This window comes from Carlito syrichta, unplaced genomic scaffold (genome assembly GCF_000164805.1).
Source record: "Carlito syrichta isolate Samal-C Ts95f unplaced genomic scaffold, Tarsius_syrichta-2.0.1 Scaffold287976, whole genome shotgun sequence".
Classification (NCBI taxonomy): Eukaryota; Metazoa; Chordata; class Mammalia; order Primates; family Tarsiidae; genus Carlito; species Carlito syrichta.
Window position 1 is genome coordinate 337,217 of NW_007232072.1, and position 26,501 is coordinate 363,717.

At 38.3% G+C, this 26,501-nt stretch overlaps 1 protein-coding gene across 3 annotated transcripts in view; it reads right to left on the reverse strand.

Moving 5' to 3' along the window:
• BBX (BBX, HMG-box containing) overlaps nucleotides 1–26,501 on the reverse strand; it is a 275,885-nt gene that overhangs the window by 8,758 nt on the left and 240,626 nt on the right. For 2 of the 3 annotated variants that reach the window (XM_021710056.1, XM_021710055.1), the window contains 5 exons: nucleotides 23,000–23,148; nucleotides 13,267–13,356; nucleotides 11,863–11,922; nucleotides 4,388–4,585; nucleotides 2,375–2,561 (listed from right to left, as the gene is read on the reverse strand). In XM_021710056.1, coding sequence (XP_021565731.1) covers nucleotides 2,375–2,561; nucleotides 4,388–4,585; nucleotides 11,863–11,922; nucleotides 13,267–13,356; nucleotides 23,000–23,148 — 684 coding nt within the window. The remainder of the gene's footprint in view (nucleotides 1–2,374; nucleotides 2,562–4,387; nucleotides 4,586–11,862; nucleotides 11,923–13,266; nucleotides 13,357–22,999; nucleotides 23,149–26,501) is intronic. The other variant, XM_021710057.1, reaches the window with a different exon arrangement.

Here is a 26,501-nt window from a genome sequence, read left to right on the forward strand (position 1 = left end):
CAAAACCAGTGTTTTGCTTTCTAAATATACTGGAGGGAGACAGACGCACCAACAAATAATTACAACCCAGCATGGCAGCTGGTCTGAGAGGTGTGTACACAGAGCATGGGGCAACATGGAGCATGCAGTCTGGGGCATCAGGAGAAGAGGAACCAGGACTAGGTTGGAAGGTGACAGCGACGCCTTTCACCTGAGCGGAGGACATACAAAGGCAAGGACTTTACTTATCTGGAAAGAAGCAAGTGATTCCAAGTAGCTTAAGGCAGGCAGTGTGGAGAGTTGGGGATGGCAAGAGTGGAAAGGTTTGCTCTGGCTTTCTGCTGTTGTACAATGGGGTCATGGTTAACAGAGTCTCAGCCACGTTCATTCAGCAAAGAATACAGCAGCAGTGAGGGTGACTGTGTGATAGGCTCTTCTGAGCCCTGATTTACGAGACCCCTCTGAATTCTTAAATTACCTCATGTTCACAACTCACAGGGACACACAGTAACATTCAAGCAGATACTTTTAATTCTCATTGCACATGTGTGTTTGTTCTTTATACTTGACTGGAGAACTCCAAGAGTGGAGAAGTACTGGTGCATTATCCCCCTCAGAGACTTGAGTGGATTTTAACAATGTCTGTCAGCATTCACTTGCTATTAGGAACTTGCTGTGTACACATGAAAAGGAAATTGACTTATTGGAAGTATCTAGAGGCTATTTGTGAGGAAGCACTAGAGCTGTAATACGACAGGTAAACAGTGAGAAGCAAACCAAGCTCACATCAGGGACTCTAGGTTTACCTGGACGTGAGGAAGGAGCATGGGGCCTACAGGTGGCTACACGAGTTGAGCTAGGTTTCAAGCTCTTTTGTAAGTCTAAGAAGGTAACTCATCCATGGTTGATCACTTGAATAGAAATATAAAATACCTGAATTTACAAAAGGATTTTGGGCCTTCCCAAAGGATCCATTAAGTAGCAGAATACCCAATTATACACTTAGAACTTAATATGCTTCCTGTGGGGCTTTGTCGAGTTCAAAGGGTTTTTGCATCTATGATCTCGTCTGATCCTACATCTCCGTAATTCTTTGGGGATATCATTATGCTCAATGTAAGATGAGATAACTAAAGTCCAGATAAATAAATTACTTTGTAGCAAATCACAGAGAGTCGAAGAAAAGTCCGACCCTTCTGCCTGACAGTCAGATGCCAAAACGCTGTTTCCCCTGAGCCCCTGTCTTTTGACAGTTGGTAGAACCAACACCATCCTCAATGGGGGTGCTCCACACACTAGCTCTGGCAGGTTACATTTATCCCACACAACACCTTTGTGACCTAAGTGCCACCTACCCCTGCTCCGGAGAAGAAAACACTGAGGGTAGAGAGGTTAATAATCTTGCTCAAGATCTTTGTAGCTGATGGAGCTGGCATGCTTTCAACCCCCGGGGCTGTAATGTGACTCCAAACCTCCTGCTTACTAGTTAGAAAATACTGCTTCCCTCCTCTTCAGCTTTTCATGGAAATGAAGATTAGCCACAGGATAACATATTCAAAATCACATACTTAGCAGGTTATATTCCCTTATATTTGCCCACTCCGTTAATGAGAATATGAGGAAACCATGAATTGATTTGTTAAAAATTGCATGTTAAGGGCAACCCCCTAGGGTCCCCTCCCACTGTGGGAGCTTTTCTGTTCGCTCAATAAATCCTGCTAAAAAAAAATTGTGTTTAGGTTTACATGTTTAAAATTCATTCACCTTCAAAGTACTCTCTGTTTGAGACAATACACCTATCGAGATGCTTTATCCACTGCTCAAAACAGTTTCTGAATGCTTCAATTTTGATGCCTATTAGTGCTTCTGCTGTTTTTTTGTTTACCTCTTCCACAATGGCAAAACATTTTTCTTTGAGGATTTTTTTTCATCCAGGGAAACAAACAAAAAAAACATCGCTCGGGGTGAGATCAGGTGAATAGGGAGAGTCGGGCATAGGGGTCATGGATAGGGGTCATGGCATTTTTGGTCAAAAACTGCTGAACACTCAGCAAGGTGTGGGCAGATGTGCTCGTAAATCACCCATCATGAAATGTGCAAATGCACTGAAAGAATCTCAAAAAAAAAAAAAAATTCACTGAAGTCGAACGCAGCCTCTCACAACACTAGCTGGTACACAGATGCTGATGGGTTTCTAGAACACTTAACTGGTACTACAAGGGGCTTGCCCTCCAAAAAATAATTCCATTTTTTTTGGGAGGGGGTTCTCCCTTGTATATACTTTTGTAACACCTCCTATAAACAACAGTGTGCTTGAACTAAGTCTAAAACCCAATGCCTTGTGAGTTTGACTTGGTTTCCATGTGGCTTTCTCCATCCACATCCCACCACTGACCTGTGCACGTTTTCCATGGCTGCCACTTCAGCCAGTGCAGCGAGGCTAAAGAACGCAGACACAGCAGGCATTTCTGGAGTGCTGCTCCGCAGCTCCTCAACCTCGGTGCTGTGTGAGCATTCATCATTGCAGTCTGTCTCGGTTGCTTTAGGGAGACTCTTCTGCAGTTGTTCCTTTGGTTTGTCATCTGTGACAAAAGATAAATCCATCATGAGAGCATCGCTCTGTTCTCTCCAGAGATGAGACACTGAGAAAATGCCGTGCCAGACAACATGAAAAGAGCTCACGGTCGCCACTGTTCACTTCTGCCATCCAACGAATATTAAGGCTTTTACAGAACCTCTTCTCCCATGGTAACAAAGCTCTTTTATTAAGCTCAGTTGCAGCTATGAACAGCACTGTGCCCTGAAGCTAAGTGGAAGAGAAGTTGTATCCAAGGTCAAAGAATGGGTGAATCTTAGAGGGAGAAGGAAAAAATTAGCCTTGGCCACAATAAAACCCATGGGACTTCTTTGGAGGGGCTGGTGGATGCTGTAAAAGGGTCCTTAAAAACCCAGGTGATTAAACATTCCTTGGGAAGCCATGGCATGCCCTACAATGGCAAATTGGACATTGGGTAAGCTGGGTATCAACACTTAGGGCAGCCTAACCATAAGATAAATCAGTCTTAATGAGGGCTCAAGTTGTTATTTTTGTTCTGAAGACCTACTGCAGAGAAGACAAAGGACCCTCTGGTATTTATAAAGAGGAGGATGAGATGCTATACAAATATACACCTTCTTTACTAAGTAGTCATTATAGAGGAGGAAAGATTTTTATCATGGTTTAAAAAATTTTAAATGTAGAAAGTGACTGATAAAAGCTGTAAATATCATCTATTAGGACATAAAAGTGCTTTGGTGCTTTTCTTCATAAAAGAGAGTATTTTCTCATCTCTTTCACTCTTCCTACAAGTGAAAATGAGGGAGGGCATAACACTCTACAAAATCAAAGTCATAGAACAGAACCCAGATTGGAAAGGGAAGGAAGAGGGAGGGTCCAAAACACCAGCACATCTAGATTTTAGTCTTCATCTCGTTTCCACTCTGATACATGTACTCAGACAAAAAATTTCCACCTCTTTTGTGTATATCTCTTAAACGATATGATAAAATTCAGGGACTTTGATATGCTTTATGGTTCTAACAATCTACACGGGCAAATCACAAGAAAAAGTGCACAGAATTAACAAATTGTCCTCTGATAGTAATTCAGCAAACAACCCATCTCTATTAACACCTGGGCTGACCCAAATTAGGTAACATGAAACGCTGGAGGTATGGAAAGGCAGAAGGTCAACAGCCAAGACTACAAACACCAGCTGGCATAAGCACTTCAAGATTTGGGAAGGGGGGTTGTTCAGTATCACTCACTGGCCCCATCCTGCACCACGGGTTCCTCAAGTAATTCCACTGGAAGCCATCAGGAACAGCAAACAGACCATAAAAGGCATGATTAAAAATGGGGAAAATCACTGTTGGGCTAGACTAGACTAGAGAACTTAAAAAAATCCAGAAGCATTCTTAGGCTCCCTTAGTGGACTGAATCAGCTTTATAAAAAGTGCTGGCATTGTAAGGTTATTTAACCCACTGGTTTGAATACCTGATAATCTGGCTTGTAGTGCCCTGAATAGCAAACCATGGGGAAACACTGATTCACCCAGTATCTTTAAAAGTCTAGGCTCTCCTGGAATTTACTCAATCAAGACTGTTTTTGTGCATGTTAAGAAAGAGAAGTAAAAGCTGATAGTACTAAAAACTACCTTTCTTTCCTAGGAATTCAGATATGCTCTTGGAAAAATACCTATGATTTTAAAACATGTTTGGAGGTCTGTAGAAAGCTGCAGAAAGCCTCCTTTTTCTATAAGGGGTCTACAAGGAACCATAGTTGTTTATAGTCATTTGTTGGCCAATGTGGCCATGATGGTTACCAGCTTGCTCTGGTTATCTCGATCTAAAGCGTCCTCTTCTTACCCAAAGTACCTCCTGCTGGTGACACCCGGCCGTCTGCTGTCCTGACAAGGTGTGTGATCTTGGTTTTCCTTGCTTTTCTCTTTTGGCTGCCCACCAAAGGTTCTTGAGTTGTTGTTGGCTCTGGAGTGTTAGGAATGGATGGGACATTTTTAACCTTATGAGCAGGCTCTGTGGTATTTCTGTCTTCTGAAAATATGGCTGAAACAGGACAAATCATATACAGTTACACACAAAAACACAAGGCACCAATATAGCTCTTAGAAGGAAATATTTCTAAATGTCTGGCTCATCTGAGTGGAGAATTTACATTAAGAATTTTCAAAGTAGTGATGGAAAAAATAAATGAAACATTACCCACCATTTGTTTACTAATTAATATCTGATTGATATATTAAGTGCAGAGTATTAAGATACCTTCCTCTCTCTCCTTTAACATTTTCTAACTCTTTGTATCTGGCAGATTGGTGGGAAAAATAATGTATGCAAATTTGAGTATACAGTGTCCTAAAAGATCACAAGTCCCAGTTGTGACCAGGATCCCTATCTAAGATTCTTTTGGCCAGCTGATTTAGAGAGGTGGTAAAGAAACTTCTGTTCTGAGGGCACTAAGATTACATATGTGCATTTTTTTTCTCTTAAATCAGGAACTCACTCTGTGGCACAGGCTGCAGTGCAGTACACAGTTCACCATAGCTGTGAAACCCCAAGACCTAAGTGATCCTCCTGCTTTGGTCTCCTGAGTTAGGTGGTACTACAGGTGTACGCCACCACACCCAGCTAAATTTTTAATTTTCTGTAGGGATGGGCTTTTGCTATGTTGCCTAGGTTAGTTTCAATCTCTTGGGCTCAAACAATTCCCTTGCCTTGGCGTCCCAAAGTGCTGAGATTACAGGCATGAGACACTGCTCCTAGCCACATATGTGCTTCTTAAATATACATTTATAGTTGAGACATTTGCTTTCAAGCACCAGGTTGGACGGATGAGAAAAGAAAATTGTGAGGTCTGACTTTCTTTTATGCATATTGATTGCTCAGTAAGGTCAGGGCAAACATTGGTGAAGCCAGCACACACTTGAAAGAAACTCTCATTCCCTGAATTCTAGGACAAGGTGAATGTGCTTAGTGAGATAATTTAATGACGTCCCACATGTCAGCATGGTTTAGGGAGAAGCTAGTTTTGGGTATCCTAATTGTAATGCCAATACATCATTTAATAGCACACTTTCGTATCCTGAGTCACTGTGTCAAGAGCAAGGAAGATACTTGACTCCTGGTGTAAGGAGATTAGGAATGCTTATATCTTTTTTTATATACTCATTTTTCTTGGGAGTTCAGCCCTCATCTCCTTAATTTAAAAGTAAGAAAAGAATATGCAGATATGACATGTAGTCAAGTTTCACGATTAGGACTTTAAAAAACTTCCAGTGCCCCAAAAGCCTATAGGCAGGGAAAAGAAATATTTTCCTATTTTTAAAAACCATACAATCTCTTAGGATAGGCATATAGATCATTTTGTACAAAGAAGAAGAAAGTATGTGAGTCAGAAAATCAAGGTCTGATATGACAAACTCCAAGCAAACTAAACCTAGAAAATAACTGAAGGCACTTATCAGAAGGTGGATCTGAAGCTAGACATTGGCCATTAAGCAATATATATAAAAACATAGGAAGAGAAAAAAGTTAAAATAAGAGGAAAAAACCAGAGCAAGAATAACTCAAGGTGTGAAAAAATGCATTTGTTGGTATAAATACTTGCATGGGCCTCATTTAAAATTTTTAACTGGCTCTATAATGGGTTTGGGTACATTTTTCAGAAAGAACAACTATGAATTAATGTATCTTTTGCCCTGGAAATCATGGCACCTTGTCATTAAAAGATGTCTGAAAAAAAGAGGCTGATTCTGGGTTTCACATTCCATAACAAGTGGGAAATAATTTCAATTACATCAAAAGAAAGTATGGAAAGCAGAAATCACACCATGATTTGTGGCTTGGCCTTACCTCAATATTGCATAACAGATGGCTGTGTGGGGACAGGCTGAAGATAACAGTTATTTTAAAAAAAAAACTACTTGGCAATGCTCCCAAACACCTTTTCAAGTAACTAATCAAAAATCAGGAAAATAGGGCTCCTTTTAAATTGTGGATTTATACACAGGGTCAAACCTATCTACCCCAACAGTGGACTAATTTGCTCAGTTACTTAATCTTAGACTATTTCGTTAGTTAGTCTTAGAATATTTATTCTTTGATATTTAGCTTAACACAGGCCAGTAGTGGTATATATTTTAAGTTTTTTTTTGTTTTTTTTTTTTAGTTTAAACTTCAATGAAATTTTAGCATCACTCCAAAGAAATTTCATGATTCTGTTTTAGTCTTAAAACTCAAAGCCTCCTCTTTTAAGTATAAAACAGCCAAATCTGAATTTACAATAAACATTAAGTAACCTTCACTGGACATTCGCAAGCTCCAATATTTCTAGTTTCTCATCCTGATCCATCAGTCATCCCTTCTGACTAAGAGAGAGTCTTGTTTATTTCTCCAATACGATCGCTACATTATGGATGGACAGTCCAGAAAGAGCATTAACCTCTTCCCTTTTCTACTTCCTCTTCCCAGAAAAATCCAGAACTTATAGAAATAAGGATAAGGAAGGTTCCAAAGATGGAGAGATGTATTGTGACTTACATCAGAAGAACCGATTATGGAAAGAAGCATCAAGGAGGTAAAAGAAAGGGCTTGGACACCAGACAAAGCTCAACTCAGTTGGGAATGATGACCAGCTTTCTACACAGAGACCATGAAGTCATGAAAATGACACAGTCACGGAGAGACCAGAATTCTACTCCTGACTTTTTAATTTACTGACAGTGGTACCACGGGCTTCAGTTTCTTCATGTAAAGATGGAGGCTGGACTATGCTAGCTCTAAAGAGCCATCCAGCCCTAAAATCATGTCTGTTTTGCCACAAAGTCTAAAATCGGGGTCCTGGTCAGGAAAATCAAGCCTCCAGTCAGCTCCTGAGTCATAGGCTGGGGACTAGTACTCCCTTGACTAGCACTGCTTTCTTCTTTGCTGTTGTTTTTGTGAGTCTTCAAATGGTTTCATTTCTCTTCAATAGTTGTTCCTTTTCTGGTTTGTTCCAGATGAACTGGTAAAAACAAGAGAAGAAGCCTAAAGCATGGCTGCAAGGGATTGATTGCAAATGGAAGGTGCAGGTCAGGCCTAGAAGCAGACTGGACTAGGGAAAGCTCAGAAACCAGTAGGCAAGCAACCTGGGGGTCCAAGGCAGGCTGGCCAAAAGATACCAGTGGTACTCAAGTCTCAGGGATCAGTGTACTGGAAGACAGTAAAGGGGTGAAACAGTTTGCAGACCAAATTGAAAAGGCTGGACATTCTCATAAGTTCTGGAAAAGGAGGTAATGCCTCTTACCTAGAAGTCTCCTAAAAACCTATTGTCAGAGCAAGAAGCAATCATGGGCCTGCAGACCATGCACATTTGGAAAAGGTATGTGATGTGACCTTGCCAGGTTTGGAAGAGGAGGTAAGGGTCTGACCCCATGTTTTAACCCAGGAGCCTGTTTGGTAGCTGAAACTGAGGACAGCCTTCAGGGTCAGCCCTCAGGGAGAACTGTCTCCCAAGACCAAATGATTGGGTAAGGCAGGCGAGGCTGAGTCTGAGTAGTAGTTGTCTGGGACAAAACATTAGGTATGAGTCCAGCAACACTGGCAAAGCAAACAGAGGCTTGGTGGGGAAGAATATGAAAAAAAAAGCTCGGAGAAGGAAGCAGGCATGAAAGCTGAGTGCACAGACAGCAAGCCAGTCCCTCCTCCTTCCTGCCCCCCGCCAAACTAATGGAAATGTGAGAAAAGAAAGGCTCTGTCACTCCAAAATACATTAGTCATTTCTCTTCTGGCTTTTAATTGAACACACAAAACTACCCAAGCACTGCAGAGCAAGTCCACAGGGCTAGTTTTTCTACTCAACAATAACCATAACATACTTGGAGCATGTCACTGGAGAGTGATAATGCGAGCTCATTCCTGGAGCCACATCAGGCATGTAGCAATAAGAGACTGTCTTGTTTTCCAAACTCTGATCCCAGAATGTGAAGTAAGTTTTTGGGAAAGCAGCATTGTTCTTGTATTGGACCTCAGGAGGCCACTAGAGTGCTCCAGAGTCATGAATTCACATTTCAACTAGTTCAAACTTGCATTGAAATTACTACAGCCAGATCGGGATCTCATTGCCTTTAGTAAGTCTCCCATGAGCTGAAAGAGCAGTCAGATGCTGAATGAAACACAGGAAAAATAAAATGAATGAGGCATATCTAAGATCCTGGAAGACTCTGCTGAAGTTGTATACCAACCATTTTAAACTTGAGAAAAGAGATCAAGATAAACCGGGTGCTCTGGATACTGTATGAAAATCTAACTATAAACTAGGGTTTTTTCCACCTGTCATTAGAGTTATACATTGCGAAGAAACTAATCTCTTGGAGATTCCTAGTCTGAGGTATTAGGTGTGTTTTTTTTTCCTTGTAAATGTCATTTATATTTTCTTTTTTAATTTTTTTTGGGGGGAATGGAATCTCACTATGTTGTTGCACAAGCTGGTCTTGAACTCCTGGTCTCAAGTGATCTTTCTGCTACTCTCTTACAAGTAGCTGGAGTTAATAGGTGCGATCCCATTATATTTTCGACATCTGAACTAAATGAGATTTAAAAGTCTACAGATATGCCTGACAAATTGAAATTGTAATGGCCAATATGTGCTTAAGTGGAGTGCTGGTTTCTTCTCTTCCTGTTTGTATTGGTTGGGCTTCAAATCCTTACCATGTATTTGGGGCTGATAAGCCTTTCTTAATTCATTGGGACTTTTTCAAGATGAAATTTAAAATATAGACATATATGTGAAAGCCTTCTGAAAACTATGAAGGAATAATAAGTATTATCATTATTGGAATTAGAAACTTCTAGCCTATGCATGAACATATGACACCTACCATAACTAGGTGAAAAGACAAATACAGTGCAAGGGTAGGTTCTTTTGATTTATGTGAAAATTCTACCTTTAATTCTAGTCTTTTTTTGCATAGGGGGATATGCAAGAGTTTCATAAAGTGATTTAGCCATTTTGAAATTTAAGAACACAGGGTAGGTAAAATGCTTCAAATGTATTATAGGCTTGGCATTTAAACCTCAGATTACTAAGCATCTAAATGTATCTGATATTTTGGAAAAAATGATGGTATGGTAATTATACACAAGGTGCTTATAAAGAAAGCACAGTGAACTAACTTTAAGTTATCCACTTCAACAGACACCAGGAACAGCTGAACAGTCACACAGCTTCAGTTGATCAATAGTTTTATCAGCTACAAACAACTCCTGTCCAACCTTTGCCCAGGAAGGCTTACACGTGTTAAAATTATTCTACATCATGGTTTCATTTTCTGTCCCTATGTAGTTATACCCTCCAAGACAAAGTTTTAATAAGCAGTGATACAGCCAGAGGTGAGAAAGGGGAAGTGGAAAACTTAGATGATTCACAAAGCATAGTCACTAACTTTGCCACAAATGTTGGGGATGGTATGAAAATAAATAACCAGAAAAGCTTTCTTTAGATGACTAGTAATTTCTGAGGTTCAAATTGATTCAGTGTTTCCCGGCCATATGATAATGATTTTGTACTCTACACTGAATAAAGGACATGCATTTTTCAGTGGATGTTCTCCATAGTTTTCTTTCCTATACATCAATAATAAATGTAATTATCACCAATAATAATTCTACTTTTACTAAACTCTTGGGCCTCTAAGGCTCAAAATTGGTTTACTTTTCTGGCCCCTCAAAGGGCTGCAAAATATGTTGCTTCTAGTATCACAGCACTTAGGGTGCCAGAGTAAGAGAATCATCAAGAGTTACAGGGGAAACAGAATTTACAGTTCATGTTTACTGCATCACATCATTCATCCCATACCTGAACACAGGGATCACATACATGCGTAGTACAAACGTGGACAGTAAAATCCTAGTGAGGTTCAACAATTTGTCCTGCTTGAAAAATGCTCGTGGCATATCTGAGACCAGAGCCCAGATCTTCTAATTCCTAGGTAAGTACTCCTTCTGTCACATTGCACATGCTCTGGGATCTCTGTTGGGTTTTCAGTGTTTCAAAAACAAAACAAAGTACTTATAGCTTACAAGTAAAGAGTAAAGTAGTCATAAATGCCTTTTAGCTTCTTCTGATAGTTCATCAGGGCCTTGCATTTATGAAACCTATGTAGACTATATCTTTAAAATATATAAGAGTTAATGGATCAATTTGAGGATAAGAAGGAATTAATGCTGTGAACAGCACAATTCATATTTTGTTTTGCCGGCACTGAAGCAGAAATAATACTCCATAGAAGTTGTGGATGGGAGTAAGTAAGAAAAGAGTGCACTGCTGGCATTTTTGTCAAAGTAAAATGACGTAAAAGCAGATGTGGCTCATGTGAACTGTGCCCACCCAACAAAAAATATTTATGTTTAATATTAACTCAAACTCGAATATTTTTCCTAAATATCTTAGAAACATGAATATTTTGGATAAGTGACTTAGGCCAAATGTGCATTTTAATTCTTTCTCCTTTTTAGTAAAGGAATAGTAGCATATTTGGGAGTCAAGAGATGTGGACTAGGTCAGTAAGTTCCCATTTCTGGACATAAGTAAATCAAAGGGGTCCAAACTGGAGGATCTTTCAAATCCCTTCTAGTTTTCAAATGAAGCAGCTCCTAATGAAGCACTACAAAAACAGTCAGCTCTTTAAAAATATCTGTGGTTTAAAAGAAAGAAGAGAGGGGCGGCCTCTTTACCATCACAGGAATTAGCATTCACCTAAGGGTTCAACGTTTAACAGCAATGAGATAAAGTCACAAATAAATATGGCTGTGGGAAACTGCAAAAGAAAATATGCTCCTAGGACCTACAACATGACTAGTTAATATCGGACTTTTCTTTGGCTACACATGAGGCTCAGGGACATTCTATTTGAACATATTTAGAGGTACTGGGCAGTTGCTAGGGAAAACATTCAAGTCAGAAATCCCTTCTGCAGGTCCGCCCATGCCCAGCCAACCAGGGGGCCCCACAATGTCCTATCCTGAAAGCTCTCATGAGATCTGCCTGCAGCATTAACTGCAAGGTTGAATATGCTTAGTTATGAAAAACACTAATCTTTGGTTGGTGATTCAAAGATTACAAATCCTCCTTTAACAAATTAAACAGCACATGACACTGTCTGACCCTTGGCAGGAGCCCCCCAAATAGTAGGCTTGATTTGAAAATTAAAAACAACCTAATTATGAGCACACAGGTCTAATGCTGTTTGTTGTACTTACATAAATCATGCCTTTTTTAAGCCTATAAAAATTATGCCATTTCCAGCTTAGACTATTTGAAATTAAACAATGAATATTGTTTGTTTTACCTTCTGTAGGGTGAATGGCATCCAAGAAGAGTTGCTTGTTTGACCATTTATCCCCACTTCCTAAAAGCAATGACAGAAAAGGAAAGTGAAAACTCTACTTAGCATAGACATACATACTACAAAAACAAGACAAAATAACTTAAATATGAAACATCATACAAATGAAGAATTTTACTTCAATTATTTAGCTCAGAAAATTGTACTTGCTAACTAAAATAATGAGGCTATAGAGAAAATGAATTAAAAATAAATAGATTTCTGTCTTTTATGAAATATACTATTGGAAAATTCTTGTGACTTTAATCAATGTAATCTGAAGATCAGTAAAAAGGAGTAACAAGAGCTGACATTTTACCTAAGGAATAATGTTTCTTCACAGGAGGCAGAGGGAAAAAAATAATATCAATATACAATGCAAAACCAAGAAGCTGAAGTGGAAGTGAAATTAAAGCACACATTAAGTAAAAGTTTACATACAGAAACACGCAAGGCACACATATCTATACATAGAAGACTGCTGCATTTAAAGCCTCATTTGAGAAACAAGAGATGCTTCACATCTAGCCATGCAAACAGGATGCAAACAGACACTGGATGAGTGGGTTTATGACAGTCTTGGTAGTAACATGCAGGGGGATGCTAAGGAAAGCTGGACCTCCAGAACACTCAGTTACACTGAGCCAGACGGGAAGGTTTATCTTCTATGTGAAAGAATAAGAGTCCTGAACCAAGAAAAGAAAGAGATCCTAAGATAAGCCCTGAGGAGTTCAAGGGCCCATCAAGATCGTAATAATCAGAAAGACGATCAGAGCAAAGGGAGGGGTCTACTGCAGTAAGTCTCTACTGCCCTCTGGAAATGAGTGGCATGTGACTGAGGGAGGTGAGAAGAACCTGGCAAATGATGGGGGCAGGGAAGGACAGGTTACTGCTTAGGAGTGGAGAAAAAGGCCCACAAGAACCATCAAGTGTCAGGGAAGGTAGAGAAACAGTGGGGCTTCACACAAGTCTTAAACTGGTAAGATTTCAGGAAGGAAGAAAGTGTGGCCATGGTACCAAGGTCTGCCAAACACCGGAAAAACAAGAATCAATGAAGAAAATAAATGGATACGTGGTCAAGAAGATTAACTTGCAAAACGCACCAAATACAGATGAGAAGAAGCAATTTTAGGATTCATACGGAACTCTGAAAATAGAGCCAAATATGGATTTGAATAGGAATCCAAGTGAAGGAGATTTGCAATTAGTTGCAGAGTCTAGAAAGAATATGCCCACGTCAGGAGCTGATGGCACTGAAGCAAGCACAGGGAAGACAAGGCAAAGGTGGTGCACAGAAGCATCACTCAGAGGTGAATTCACAATGGAGGTGACCAAGAACCCTTAATGGAGGATGGAAGGCATCAATACCTTTTTCCGGAACATTAGGCTTCTCCTTTTTGTGCTTATATTTGCTGACAATTTTGTGGAATAAGTTCTTTTTCTGAGACTGGAAAGGACCTACAGACAATATTAATATAAATATATTTTAACTTCACAATGCTTCATAGAACAATGTTGTGTGTTCTTCAACAACTATACCCTCCTCCCTCCTGTGGAACAAGCAGAGTTGCAAGAAATGTCATCTTGCATCTTCACTCCTTTACCTGGTGCTCAGTCCCTTCTTTAGGCTTATTTAAAACCCAGTGGGAAATGTATTGGGTGGAAGCCTCTATGACGGCTAGGACTCCCTAAGCAGAAACTACAGGTTTAGTGAGTAGAAGGGGATTTCAGTTAGTAACAGCAGATTGGCTAGAGTCTTAACAGAGAAAAGATTTTGCTTTAGACTCCTAAATTACCACAAAGGAAAAGATGGTGTGTGTATGTCACCTCTCCCAAGAAAGTGATTTTCACAAGGACAGCACTTTCAGGACAGTGGTTGACCTCACAGCATTAGATAGCTTTCTGACCTTTTCTGAGGATATTCTAGGAAGAAAAAAGTAATTTAAAAATAGAAAACCATTTTCCAAAAAAACTTTTTTCTTGGTGGGAGTGGGAGAAATTTCAGATTCTTACTTTTTTCAGATAAAGAAAACAGAACTGAGGATTTTTCAGTTAACAATCAGAAATACCAACTACCTCCTGAAAGCAGGTTGCTCTCTACACTTTGTGTCTATTCCTATGGGATGATGACTTAATCATTTTACTTCTGTCTCCTCATCTGATTCTAATAGTGACTCACACGGCTGGTATCGGATTTTAAAAAAGCTAGAAGATCGGGCAGCTCATGCCTATAATCCCAGCACTTTGGGAGGCTGAGGTGGGAGGATTGTCTGAGCCCAGGGGTTTGAGACCAGCCTGGGCAATATAGCAAGACTTCATCGCTACAAAATTAAAAAATAAAAATAAAAAACTTAGCCAAGCATGGCAGCGCACACCTATAGTCCCAACTACTACAGAGGCTGAAACAGAAGACTCATTTGAGCCCAGGAGATGAAGGCTGCAGTGAATTGTGATCATGCCACTGCACTCTAGCCTAGGCAAAAGAGTAAGACCCTGAGACTCATAAAAATAAATAAATAAATAAATAAATAAAATAAAAATAATAAATCTTGATGCTTCATATGATCCCCTGTGGCATCTCCCCACTACCAGCACCTGCAACAACTAAACGCTCTGCCTTCTGGCCAGAAGTGACCTATCCTTTGCTCTCCTCTAGTCAGTCCCTTACCCATTTCCTTGCTCTTCCTGTCTGGCTCAATACTACCACTTCTCCCTCTTTAGTGAGCCATCCCATCAGCCTACAATATGTATTATTTCTTCTAACCAAAAACAAAAAGAAAGAGGCTGTCTCTGCCCAAACTCCCCCCACCCCCTTCGTTCTTGGTTTCCTCCTACAGCTAAATTCTCCACAGAAAGGATGCCTAGACTCACTGTCTCTAATTTTCCCCTTCCATTCTCTTAAACTCATTCCAACAAGGCTTCTGTCCTGCTCCTCAAGAAAAGTTGCTCTTTTCGGGGCCATCCAGGATCCCGGTGCTGTGAAGGCCAGTCGTGGGTCCCTATGGTACTGGGTTGTAGCCATAGCATCTCACATGGCTGGCCACACCATCTGCCTTGACTGCTTTCTTTGCTGGGCTTCTAGGATACTACCTTCTCTTGTTTTCTCTCCTTCCTCACTGAACTCTCCCTCTCTGTCTCTTTTAGTTCCTCCTCTTTTCCCTGACCTCTTAATTTTGTAATGCTCTGGGCTTGCTTGATCTTTGTCCTCTTCTCTATTTATTTTTACTTCTCTGGTGATTACCTGCAGTCTCAGGGTTTTAAACACTAGTATGCTGATGACATGCAAATGCATCACTACAACCAGCATATTTGAAAAGCTGGCAATCTTATATTATCTTATAAGGACACATGGGATTCAGAGTCCCATCCTCCTCTAAGCTCATGATTCCATCTTAACAATAGTAAACCTTCCAATCCACAAACATGAGATAGTTTTCCATTTATTTCTATCATCTTTCTTTCAACAATGCTTATAGTTTTCATTGTGTTGTACTTCTTTTGTTAAATTTATTCCTAACTACTCTTTTCTTTTCGATGCTATTGGAAAAAGAATTGTGTTCCCAATCTCATTTTTGAATTGTTCATTGAGTGTACAGAAATACAATTAATTTTTGCCTAATGTTCTTATATTCTGCAACTCTACTAAACTCATTTATTAGCTATAATAATTTTTTGGTGGATCCTTTAGGATTTTCTATATATAAGATCACATCATCTGAAAACAGAGATACTTGTACTTCTTCCTTTTCAATCTAGATACCTTTTGTTTATTTGTCTTACCTAACTGTCCTGGCTAGATCTTCTAGTATAATGTTGGCTAGAAGGGGTAAGAGTGGACAGTTTTGTCTTGCACCTGAGTTTAAGGGGAAAGCATCCAATATTTTACCATTAAGTATGACATTTGCGGTTTTTTTTTTTTTTTTTTTTTTTTGTAGGTATCATTTTGTAGATGTCATCAGGTTGAGGAAGTTCTCTTTTATTCCTAGTTTGTTGTGTTTTTATTGTAAAGTGGTGTTTAATTTTATTACATGCTTTTTCTAGATCTGTTGAGATGATCAAGTAGTTGTTTTTCATTTTATTAGTAGGATATATTATAATAATTGATTTTTGCATGTTAAACCAAATGTTTGCTAGAATCCAGTGGTAAGGACATCTGGGCCTGGGCTTTTTTTTTTCCTAGGTACTTTTAAAATTACTAATTCAATCTCTTTACTGGTTATAGGTCTATCTTGTCAAGATTGTCTATTTCTTCAGTTGGTTTCAGTAGTTTGCATCTTTCTATGAATCGTTAATTTCAAAGATTATTTAATTTATTGGCTTTAGTTGTTCATAGTATTCATTTACGAGCCTTCTCATTTCTGGACTGTTAGTAGTAATGTCTTCTATTTCATTTCAGATTCTAATAATTTGAGTCTTCTCTATTTTTTTTTTTTTGGTCAATAGCTAAACATTTCTCAATTTTGTTGCTCTTTTCAAGCAACTACTTTCTTTTTCAGTGATTTTCTCTTTTGTTTTTCTAATCTTTATTTAATTAATTTCATTTCATCTCTAATCTATATTATTTCCTTTAGGCTTATTTGGTCTTCTTTTTCCATTATCTTATGGTGGAGGGCTAGGTTATAGATTTGAGATCTTTCTTTTTTTTTTTTTGAGTTGGAGGTCTCACTCTGTTGCACAGGCTGAAGTGCAGTGGCAAGAACACAGCTCATTGCAACCTTGACGTTGGGGACTCAGGTGATCCTTCTACCTCAGTCTAGCAAGTAGCTGGGACTATAGGTGTGCACTACTTGGCTAGATTTTTGATTTTTTATAGAGACAATGCCTCATTATGTTGTCTAGGCTGGTCTTGAACTCCTGGGTTCCACAATCCTCCCACCATGGACTCCCAAAGTGCTGGGATTACCAGTGTAAGCCACTGTGTCCAGCCTTTTTCTTTTTTCTTCATTAGGCATTTTAGAGCTACACATTTCCCTTTAAGCATTGCTTTAGCTGCAACCCTTAAGTTTTATTACGCTCTGTCTTCAATTTTATTCACCTCAAAATACTCTCTGATTCCCCTTTTCATTTGTTTCTTATTTGACATAATGGTAATCTAGGAGTGTGTTGTTTAAATTCTACTTATTTGAGAGTTTCCTCAAGTTCTTCCTACTATTGATTTTTAACTTCATTCCACTGTGATTAAAGAACATATTTTGTATTATTTCAATACTTTCATATTTACTGGCTTGTTACATGGTCTAATCTGGAGACTGTCCCATATGCGCTTGAGAAGAACATACATTCTGCAACTGCTGGTGGTGTGTTCTATATATGTTTGTTAATTCTAGTTGGTTTAGTGGTATTCAAGTCTTCTCTTTCTTTGTTGATCTTTTGCCTAGTTGCTCTACCAAACAATTTTTTTTCCGTAGCACTTCTTCCCTTCAAACAGGTTATATATTTTGCTTATCATTTGCCTATTTGTTACCTGGTTTCCCCCACTGTACTATAACCTCCATCACAGTCAGGTTCTTTGTTTTCATTCACAGATATAATCCAAGTACCTAGACTGGTGCTGGTTCTCAATTAATATTTGTTTCATGAATAAATAAAGCTCTTAAAGTATAGCTTATCACAAAGGAAGAGTTCAAGAAATGACATTTATTACTATTATTACTGACACCACCACTTTTGATGACCACATTAAGTACATCCTTCTCAATAACCAATAACAAAACACTTCTAAATTTGCTGTTGGTGGTTTGAAATTGAACTACAAAATGCTTCCTTGTTTGCTTCTTTGGAAAAAAGTTAGAGACTAAAGAAAATAAAAGTAACAAATCCAAGAACAAATCTTATGTACACACTGCACTATTTGTAGGTGTTCTGTACAATCTATTTGCAATAACTGCCTCATGTATTTTATACAACCCAAGAAACTGTAGGCTGGTACACCTGAATGATACATAGGAAGTCATGGAAAACAGAAGTAGAAGAAAACAGAAAAACAATTCTGAGACTTCTCAGGATCATAAAGACCCTAGAGACTTACCTACAGGAAAATAACTGAATAAGAATCAGGTATTGGCTCACAGGGAGAATGACATAAAGAAGAAGTCCACAGAAGAAAACTGATGTGATGTATGTATGGGTTAGGAAAGAAGAAAAGGATATCTATTTTTTCAGATCCAATCATACTCAGAGAAATCTAAAAAGTATAATTTAAAGACAAAGCTAGAGTCTGCCAATTTTAACACAAAAAAGGAACAATCATAGTAGTTTTGCACAAAGAAGAGCTTCTGTAAACTTGATTTAAAAATTTCTTGCTCCTGGCCACCCCACAAACTATAGTCATAAAACCACCCTAAGTAAATGACAGCTTCAGATAAAAAAAGAAAGTGACAAGCTTGAAAAGAGGAATAGATACGATCTAATTATAGTCACTGAAAAGCAGCAATTTTAGAGTCAAGAAGTGAACAATGTGATTTCTGCCATCAGCATGGCACACATGTTGGGTATTTTGTCTTGAAATAAAGTCAAAATTTGTAATAAATAACAAATAAGAAAATTTAGTTCTATCTGTTTCCCTTAGTCAATTGTTACATTAATACAGACAAGTCCATAGAGGAGGAGAAAAGGTAGAAAATGAAAAGCAGAGAAAGGCATTTTAGAAGGAATCATTCAGGAAAAAAAGAATCAGCAATTGTCCTTCATTCTACTACCGCCTCAAGCTTTCACCCCATCTTTCACTGCCACATTTCTTGAGAAAAATATCTGCATCAGCTTCAGTTTCCTTATGGCAAAATCACACATTGCTGGTAGGCAAACTTAAGTTTTTGGCTAGATGGCCTGTATTCTGAAGGTATCAATCTTCTTTGCACCCCAGTTTCATAGTCTGGTACAAAACAACAGGTCCATAACACAAGCCAAGAGAATAAGTGGAGTGTCAGAGAGAAATTAACAAAAACCTTTAAAAAACATTCACGTTGTTCAAGGTGAACAATGAACATTTTTCGGAGTGAGAAGCTGTAGTGACACAGGAGCCATTTCAGTGTCAGTCTGGTATGATACATTTTCAAGGTCAGTGAGTAAGGTGAATTAAGTAAACCCTGCTCTTTAGAACTGTTGTCGGAAACAAATGTCAGGCATAACTCCAGTGGTGGTGGCTTTTGCCCAGGTTCTACAGTTTCATGTTTTTTTTAGCTATAAAAAGAGCAGGGTTTTTATCCTAAGACTAGGCTGCTCTTTTTGTATCGGATGTGTAAATAGTGAGTGACCAACGAAAAAGTAAATTCCTTTGCAATAATTTATAGCGAAGTACTCCCAGTTGCTGGGCATGTCCCATCTACTGACTTGAATAAATTCTTGGAGCCAATCAGCCACAACCAATTAAGGTTCATCGAGAGATACAAGCCAACTCAGTGGACTCAATGCATGTCTTGTTTAGGAACTCAAGATTTTTTTAGGTATACCTTTTCTATTGCCAAGGTGCTGTCACCATGTTCCTGAAAAAGTCTGGCAGCCAGTAAGACTCTCAAAACAGTTACAGGACAAAATATAGTTCTGCCCAACCTGGAAGCTATAACTTTCTAATAGGACAGGCTGGTCTGGCTATCATCAGCTCTCAGTTCTTGAAGACTGAAAGTATCATCATGTTGGCTCAATCTCAAACAGGGGATTCTGTCTTCAACCTTTCAGTCTGTAAACCTGCCTCTTTTGCCACCACTGCGATAAAAACAAACAAAACAAAAACAAAATTCTTAACCATTTTTAATTTCTATCTTAAGATACAGGTGTGGATTGGAAAAAAATAAGAAGGACCTGCAGTATGTCCGATAATGGACCAAGAAACCAGGTAAAGTTAGAAGGGGTAAAGGAGATGTGAAGAGTCAAGATGAGGCATAACGTCAACACTCTAAATGGAACTCAATTCATTCTTTCTCCAGGATCCTACTTCCATTTAAAAATCAGTACTGTGCAGAGAACCATGACTTCTGATACTTTTGTAAACATTTTTCATACATTAGCAGTATAAATAAAATAATATGTAAAACAAATCTCTTAAGAAGCCACAATTACTTTTAGACTTATAATTTAAGGCTTTTATTTTAAAAAGATATACAAATAACTGTGAGAGAGAACCTGAAAAACATCGTTAAGATCAGGCTGAGTCAGCTGAACTACACTGTGAGTTAGAGGGATTCTCAATTACTGCATTCTAATTCTTATTCTTAGAAGCAAAGGGAATATTCTAAGTCATCATGCTCTGTTCTACTCTAACACAGCTCAAGCCTAGTTGGAGGAAAGTGGCATTTAATGTTATTTTCATCCCTTTTCATTGTAGCGTTTTTGACAAGACCTATTACATAGACATAAGGGACAGGGCAGAGATAGTGAGGGGACAATGGGAAAGGGGATGAGACTACTTGTAAATACAGATATGAATATGGAGACCACTGGGAAAAATAGAGGAATAAACCCAAGTAGGTACCATGACTCTGAGATCTACAACTATATAAATGCATATATAACCACTTCTTCTAGAAATGACAATTTGGGAAAATTCCACATATTTTATGTAATCTGAAGTACCTAAAAAGGCACCTACTATGACTCAAGAAGAAAAACATAATAAATGTCAAGTAATGACAAATATAGGAGAAAATATAGACAAATAACAAATTGTTAGAAGAAAGTGAGTTTTCTGATGGACATGCTCTTTACTAACGAACTAATGATCTCATACATAGTGTTTGATTTGAATGATTCATTATGCAAAGGTACAAAGGGTCTAGACTAAAAAAACAACCACCTCTATCCCCTAAAGATCAGGCAATTACGGCACAGCTGGTATGATAATTTCATTAATAATAACTTGTAGTCTAGTATATTGGTGCTGCTAATGCCAAATTACAATCAGTGACAAATATATTTCCTTATTTACTAAATAGAGAATATATTATTTAATTTCTACTTTATTTTAATTGTATTTTGCTCCATGAGCCAGAAGGTAGAGCAAAATCCCAGAAAGAATTATAGTTCCAGAAGACTTTCCACATGTCATTACTGATATACTGTATAAGAACCAGTGACTGTGGCCTGAAAGGGATAATAGAAGAGTTAAGATAATACTGTATGAAGTATAAACCAAAGCTACAAAAAGCTGTTTCACATCAAAAGAAATACTGTTAATCTCAGCAGGTAGAAAAACATCATATAGCAGACAACTAAGGCCCAAGAGAAGACCTCATGAAAATAGATCCTAACTTCAGGGTTTTATAGCTTTACAAAAATAAATCTATTGTTACATTCCCTGAGAGATAATTTGGCCAGCTTCACAGCCCTAACATGAATGTTTTGAATTACAAGAAGTAGAAGAAGGAATACATCCTGTACATCAATCAATTAAGTTACATTTTATTGGCTTGTCAAGTATTTATCAGCAACTTTATACCCAAGAATTATGGGAGCTCGAGATACCTGGTATCTTCGGGCTTATGGCTACTTTTCCTATTCCTAAATATCTCCCGGGCACAACGACTGTATTTCATTTGGTAATCCATTATGGTGCTCAGCTACCTACCTGTCAGCAAGTCTCTTTATTTCTATCTTGATACAACTCTATTTTATTTTCCCAGATGAGCAAACTTAGTGATGAAACAACATTTCTTTTTTAGTTCTTTATTCACTAGACTTGTTTTTATTAACCACAGAGGAAAACTGAGCTAATTCTAAAATGACTTTTTATGTACCTTCTTGCCTTTAATCAAGAAGGGGAATTTTTCTCAACCTTTCAGTTCTGTCTTGAGATACACATCTCAAAGAGGCCCTGTATTGTGGTGTCAATTCCAGTGTGCAAAAAGTCTTTAAGTCTTGAGACTGAAAGGTTTAGGGTTCTTCAGAGAAGAAACCAAAATTTTCTCTAGTCTATATACCTTAAACATTTCCTCAAAATCTATGGAATTCCTTATTAATATTTATATCTTTCCTCCCTCTCTCTGTCTCTACCAGTCATAAAAGGGAATTAATCTGATTTGAAATAAGGCAAGCAATAGGCAGCCAGTTGTGCAGCAATAACAAGAACTCTTCCAGCAAATCCTGCTCAGAATTTGGTTCTGAAAGCAACTATAGCTCAGTCACAACAGTTCTGTATCTCTTCATTCCCTGTCCTTGGAGTTGAGCTAATGAATGAAGTCTTTCACATCTGTGTGAAAAACTAGAGGTATATTTTCCCCACCAATCTTTAGACCTCAAGTAAAATTCGAAGACAAATTTCTCAATGAGAGCAATATTGCCATTTTGGAGAGGACAGTCCTTCGTTGTGCTTGAACGTCCTGGGCCGGGTAGGATATTTTGTACTCTAGCCCCTGCCCCACAAATGTCAACAGCGGTCCCGGGTGTTGAGATCACTGAAAATGCTCCCACACTCTTTAAATTCCCCTTTGTACTACAGTGTTGTTCCTGATGAATACTGAGATTCATTTAAGTCACACTGATAATTTTAAAAGCTTCCCTGATATAAACAGGAGAGAAGCTGTTATTATTGAAAATGAATATGCTAAACAAAGCATTTCTCTAAACTTAACAAAATCAAATCAATCAATCAATCAATCTCTCTCTCTTCCCCCGGAGTATTGCAGGTAGTCTCTCTCTCTCTCTTCCTGGAGTATTATAGGTAGTTTTATTTTCATTTGATCCAATATTGCCAGTAAAAAAAATAGCGTCTGCCTATCAGGTGAAGAGAATGATTTCACAGCTTCAGAGTTCAACCTGTTGCAGACACAGGGAAAACAGTCAGCAGTTTCTGCTCAAGGTTAACACTCTAATTAGAATTCTAGGGAGAAGGACGACCTCCATGTGTAACACTTTTGAAAATGCTTGGTTAGACATTTAAGGGAAAAAATATGCAGACTGAGATGCCAATGGACAAATGTTGAGGTGAATAAAGAAGGAAAAGAATGAAAAGAGAAGGGAAGCAGAGACCAAGACAATCTTGGAAAAAAACCTGAAATTCTAACTCCTTACACTACCTCTCTATCTATATCTAAAGGGAGTATCAGAAGCTTAGAAGAAGGGTCAGTTGAGTTTCTGACCACACTGCAGAAAGGTACAGGTCACATCTTACCTTTGCTGGCTTTCGTTGGTTCTGAAGACATGTTTCCAGTCTTCTTCTTTTTTCTTGGGACAGGTATACATTTCCGGTCAAATGTAACAGGACTGTACTGTGGGAGGCTGTTGAATTTCTTTTCAAATTCTTCATCCAACTTTGCAGAGCTATTAAAAGGAGGGAGGAGAATCAATCATCAGCACATGACCAGAGATTTGAACAGAAAATACCATGAGATATGTTTTAAGATATCCCATTTGAAAACAGGGTCCCTGGGAATTAGGGCATTTTAAGTAAATTCTGTGCAAACAAACAAAAATCTTTTCAGAAATGCTTCAGAGGATTTACCAACATGGTTTTCTTAGTAAACTATACATCTCTACCTTAGAAAAGTAGAAATTTCATTCATAATAATAGAATATTTTTAGGTGTGGCATTTGCCATTCTCTCCATTGGCACAGGCAATTTTCATAAAGTTCAGTACAAAGCACACTCCATACGGTTTTTCTCGGATGCACGTAGATATATTAGCAAGCTTATTGGTAAATGTGATATAGTGGTAGTTTTGTAAAATTAGTTTCTTTAAAAAATTTACTGACTAGTGTTGGTTTAAAACATACACACAGAAACCAAAAGCAAACATACATTTTGGATATTAGAAAAAAATCCTGGAGAGTTGACTAGACTATAGATACAATATTCAATGAGCAAAGTAAAGCTAGTTTTCAATGAACATACTGGCAGAGAAGCACCACTTCTTTAAATTAAACCACAAATGACTTTAGAAATGCCACCAGCGAAGTTGGGAAATCCTTGGGCTGGTTCTGACTGTGTCTAAGGCCCCCACAGCAATGGCAGCATGCCTGTTGGATTTGAGGCTGGCTGCTGGCTTTCACTTAGTGAGACTTATTAGCTAAGATGCAGCCCAGACAGATGGGGAAGCTGTAGAAAACTGCTGCACTTGGGAGATGGAAAATGGAAGGTGTATTGGGAAGAGGAGAGCAACTTCAGGAACAACTTACAAGAAGCTAATGTGTTATGCTGCAAGCTATGGGATGAACTAGAGGTGCTTTTAACAAACTGTTCTCAGATCTTAAGGAACACACAAGAGTTGGGAAGCAAAGATAAGAGAGATAACCATTAGGAGGGTCAACAGAAAACATCCATTACAGCAATCCCACCCTATGGTAGGGAGATACGCTTCAAGACCCCCATTAGGTGACTGACACTGCAGAAAGTACCACATTTTATACATACTACATTGTTGCCTATGCATACGTACTGTCCAGCATGGATGTGATGGACAAAATGATGATACATATCCTGGGTGGGATGAAGCAGGATGGCATAAGACTTCATCATGCTACTCAGAATGGTGTGCAATTTGAAGCTTATGAATTATTTCTGGAATTTTCCATTTAATGTTTTTGGACCCAAAACCACTCAAAGCAAAACCATTAATAAGAGGGGGTTACTAATACAAAGTTCTGCCAAAGCAGTAGAGGGCAGTGGGTGAAGATGATGTTTTCCCTTAATAAAACCATCTTTTCTCATTCAGTTAAAAAATGTTTATACTGATGGAAAATCAGATACTATCTGATACTAATCAGATGCTATCAGAAAGCATTAAGTTGTAAACTTTTCAGATACTCTGACTACCCCAAAGAAAATTGAAAACGTGAGATGTAACCCAAAAGTCTCTTGAGACTGTTTTCTTCTTTAAAGAGAATAATAACAATCCATTATATTTTTCTTGGCTAAGTCTATAAAATTAGGTCTGCTAATACTGAGTGAATTGTTCTTGGCTACAGTTAAAAGGTAGCACATTTTCTGAGATAAAAAGGTTTAAAATGCTCATCTTCACATCTCAGAGAAGACCGACAAGAAAAGGCTTTTCTCTCTGCTCAAGCACCATATTGGCATGCTCTCAACAAGGCAAACCAAAAAGTCTGATCCTGACAGGCTAATACTTAAAGGAGGAAAGGGGGAAAAGGCACAGATTAGTGTTGATTCAAATGTATTAAAAAACCCACATGTTCCCAGTTACATTCATGTGCCTTCTTCAGAAATGATTAAGAAACACACACAATCCATACACCAATCTCTTTTCAGGAGCAGATTTTCAAAAGACAGTTTCATTTCTCTTGTTCCTCAAAGAAAACTGGTGAAAATCTCATAAAACTGCAGTAGTTTCTAGTGGAAGCATCAGAGATATTTCTGTTGGGAGCCTGAGTGCTTGCTTCAGCCCCCTGGGATGGCACATTGTCTGTAATGAGACCTGCTCCCCTCTTGGCATGCAGACCCACAAGGCACTGACAGTTCTTCTACAATATACAGAGCACTGGTCTAGATGCTTGAGGGTCACTGCATTCGAAATTGTCATTTGACATTGACAAATGTGAGGATGCTCATGTCATTATTTAATCACAATGTAAGTAAAATGAATTTAAAATATTTTGGACTTTTAAAAATATTAGAAATGAAATATATAAAATTATATCATTTCAATAAATATAATCTTGAAGAGTCAGCATTATGGGAAGTCATTTCCTCCCTCCCAGTGATGACCTAGAGTCTTAGAATTAGCCAGACTTTAATGCACTGCAACTTCTAAGGAAAATATATATTATTCTACAAACATAAATGCAAGTATTATGAATAAACCAAATACAATACAACCAATGCATAAAATTTGCATACCTTTAAACACACTTATGAAAAAATATGGAGAATACAGAAATGTTCTTATTTCTGTTCAAAGGGTTCTTTTCAAATTGGGCCAGAGGGAAATCAGAAAAGATTTTCAAAACAGTGTTAACAGAATATGCAGGTACTTTCTTCACCAATATAAATGACTGGGTCTTCTAATTTACTAAGAAAATGCTTATATTTAGATGGTGATTAAGAGTCTTTGATATAGCGTTACATATAAAATAATTATTACTAATTTTGATGTACACCATTGCTTAATACACCATTGCAAGACATAATTAATATAGTGAATATTCTCTGTACCAGAATATCAGACCTAATATTTTTAACTTAGAGCAGAACACAGTTTAAACAAATCAAGGTTAAGAGGTAGAAGAGTAATTTTATTTACCTCACTTTTCAGCTGTCATATTATTTTATTTTATTTTTATTTTATTTTATTTTTGAATTGGAGTCTCACTCAGTCGCCCAGACTTGAGTGCAGTGGCCGCTCCCAGCCACCGCAGCCTCGACCTGCTGGGCTCCGGCGATCCTTCCGCCTCAGCCTTCCGAGTAGCCAGAATTACAGGCATGAGCTACCACACCCGGCTAATTTTTTTGATTTATTATAGAGATGAGGTCTTGCCAAGTGCCCAGGTGGGTCTCAAACCTGCGAGCTCAGGCAATTCACTCACCTCAGCCTCCCAAAGTGCAGGATTACAGGCTGAGCCACCGAACCCGGCCATATTATTTTATAAACATATGTGTATACACTCAGAAATATTCAATTAAGTATATACAGTACATTAAATGGGCAAAAGGTAAACAT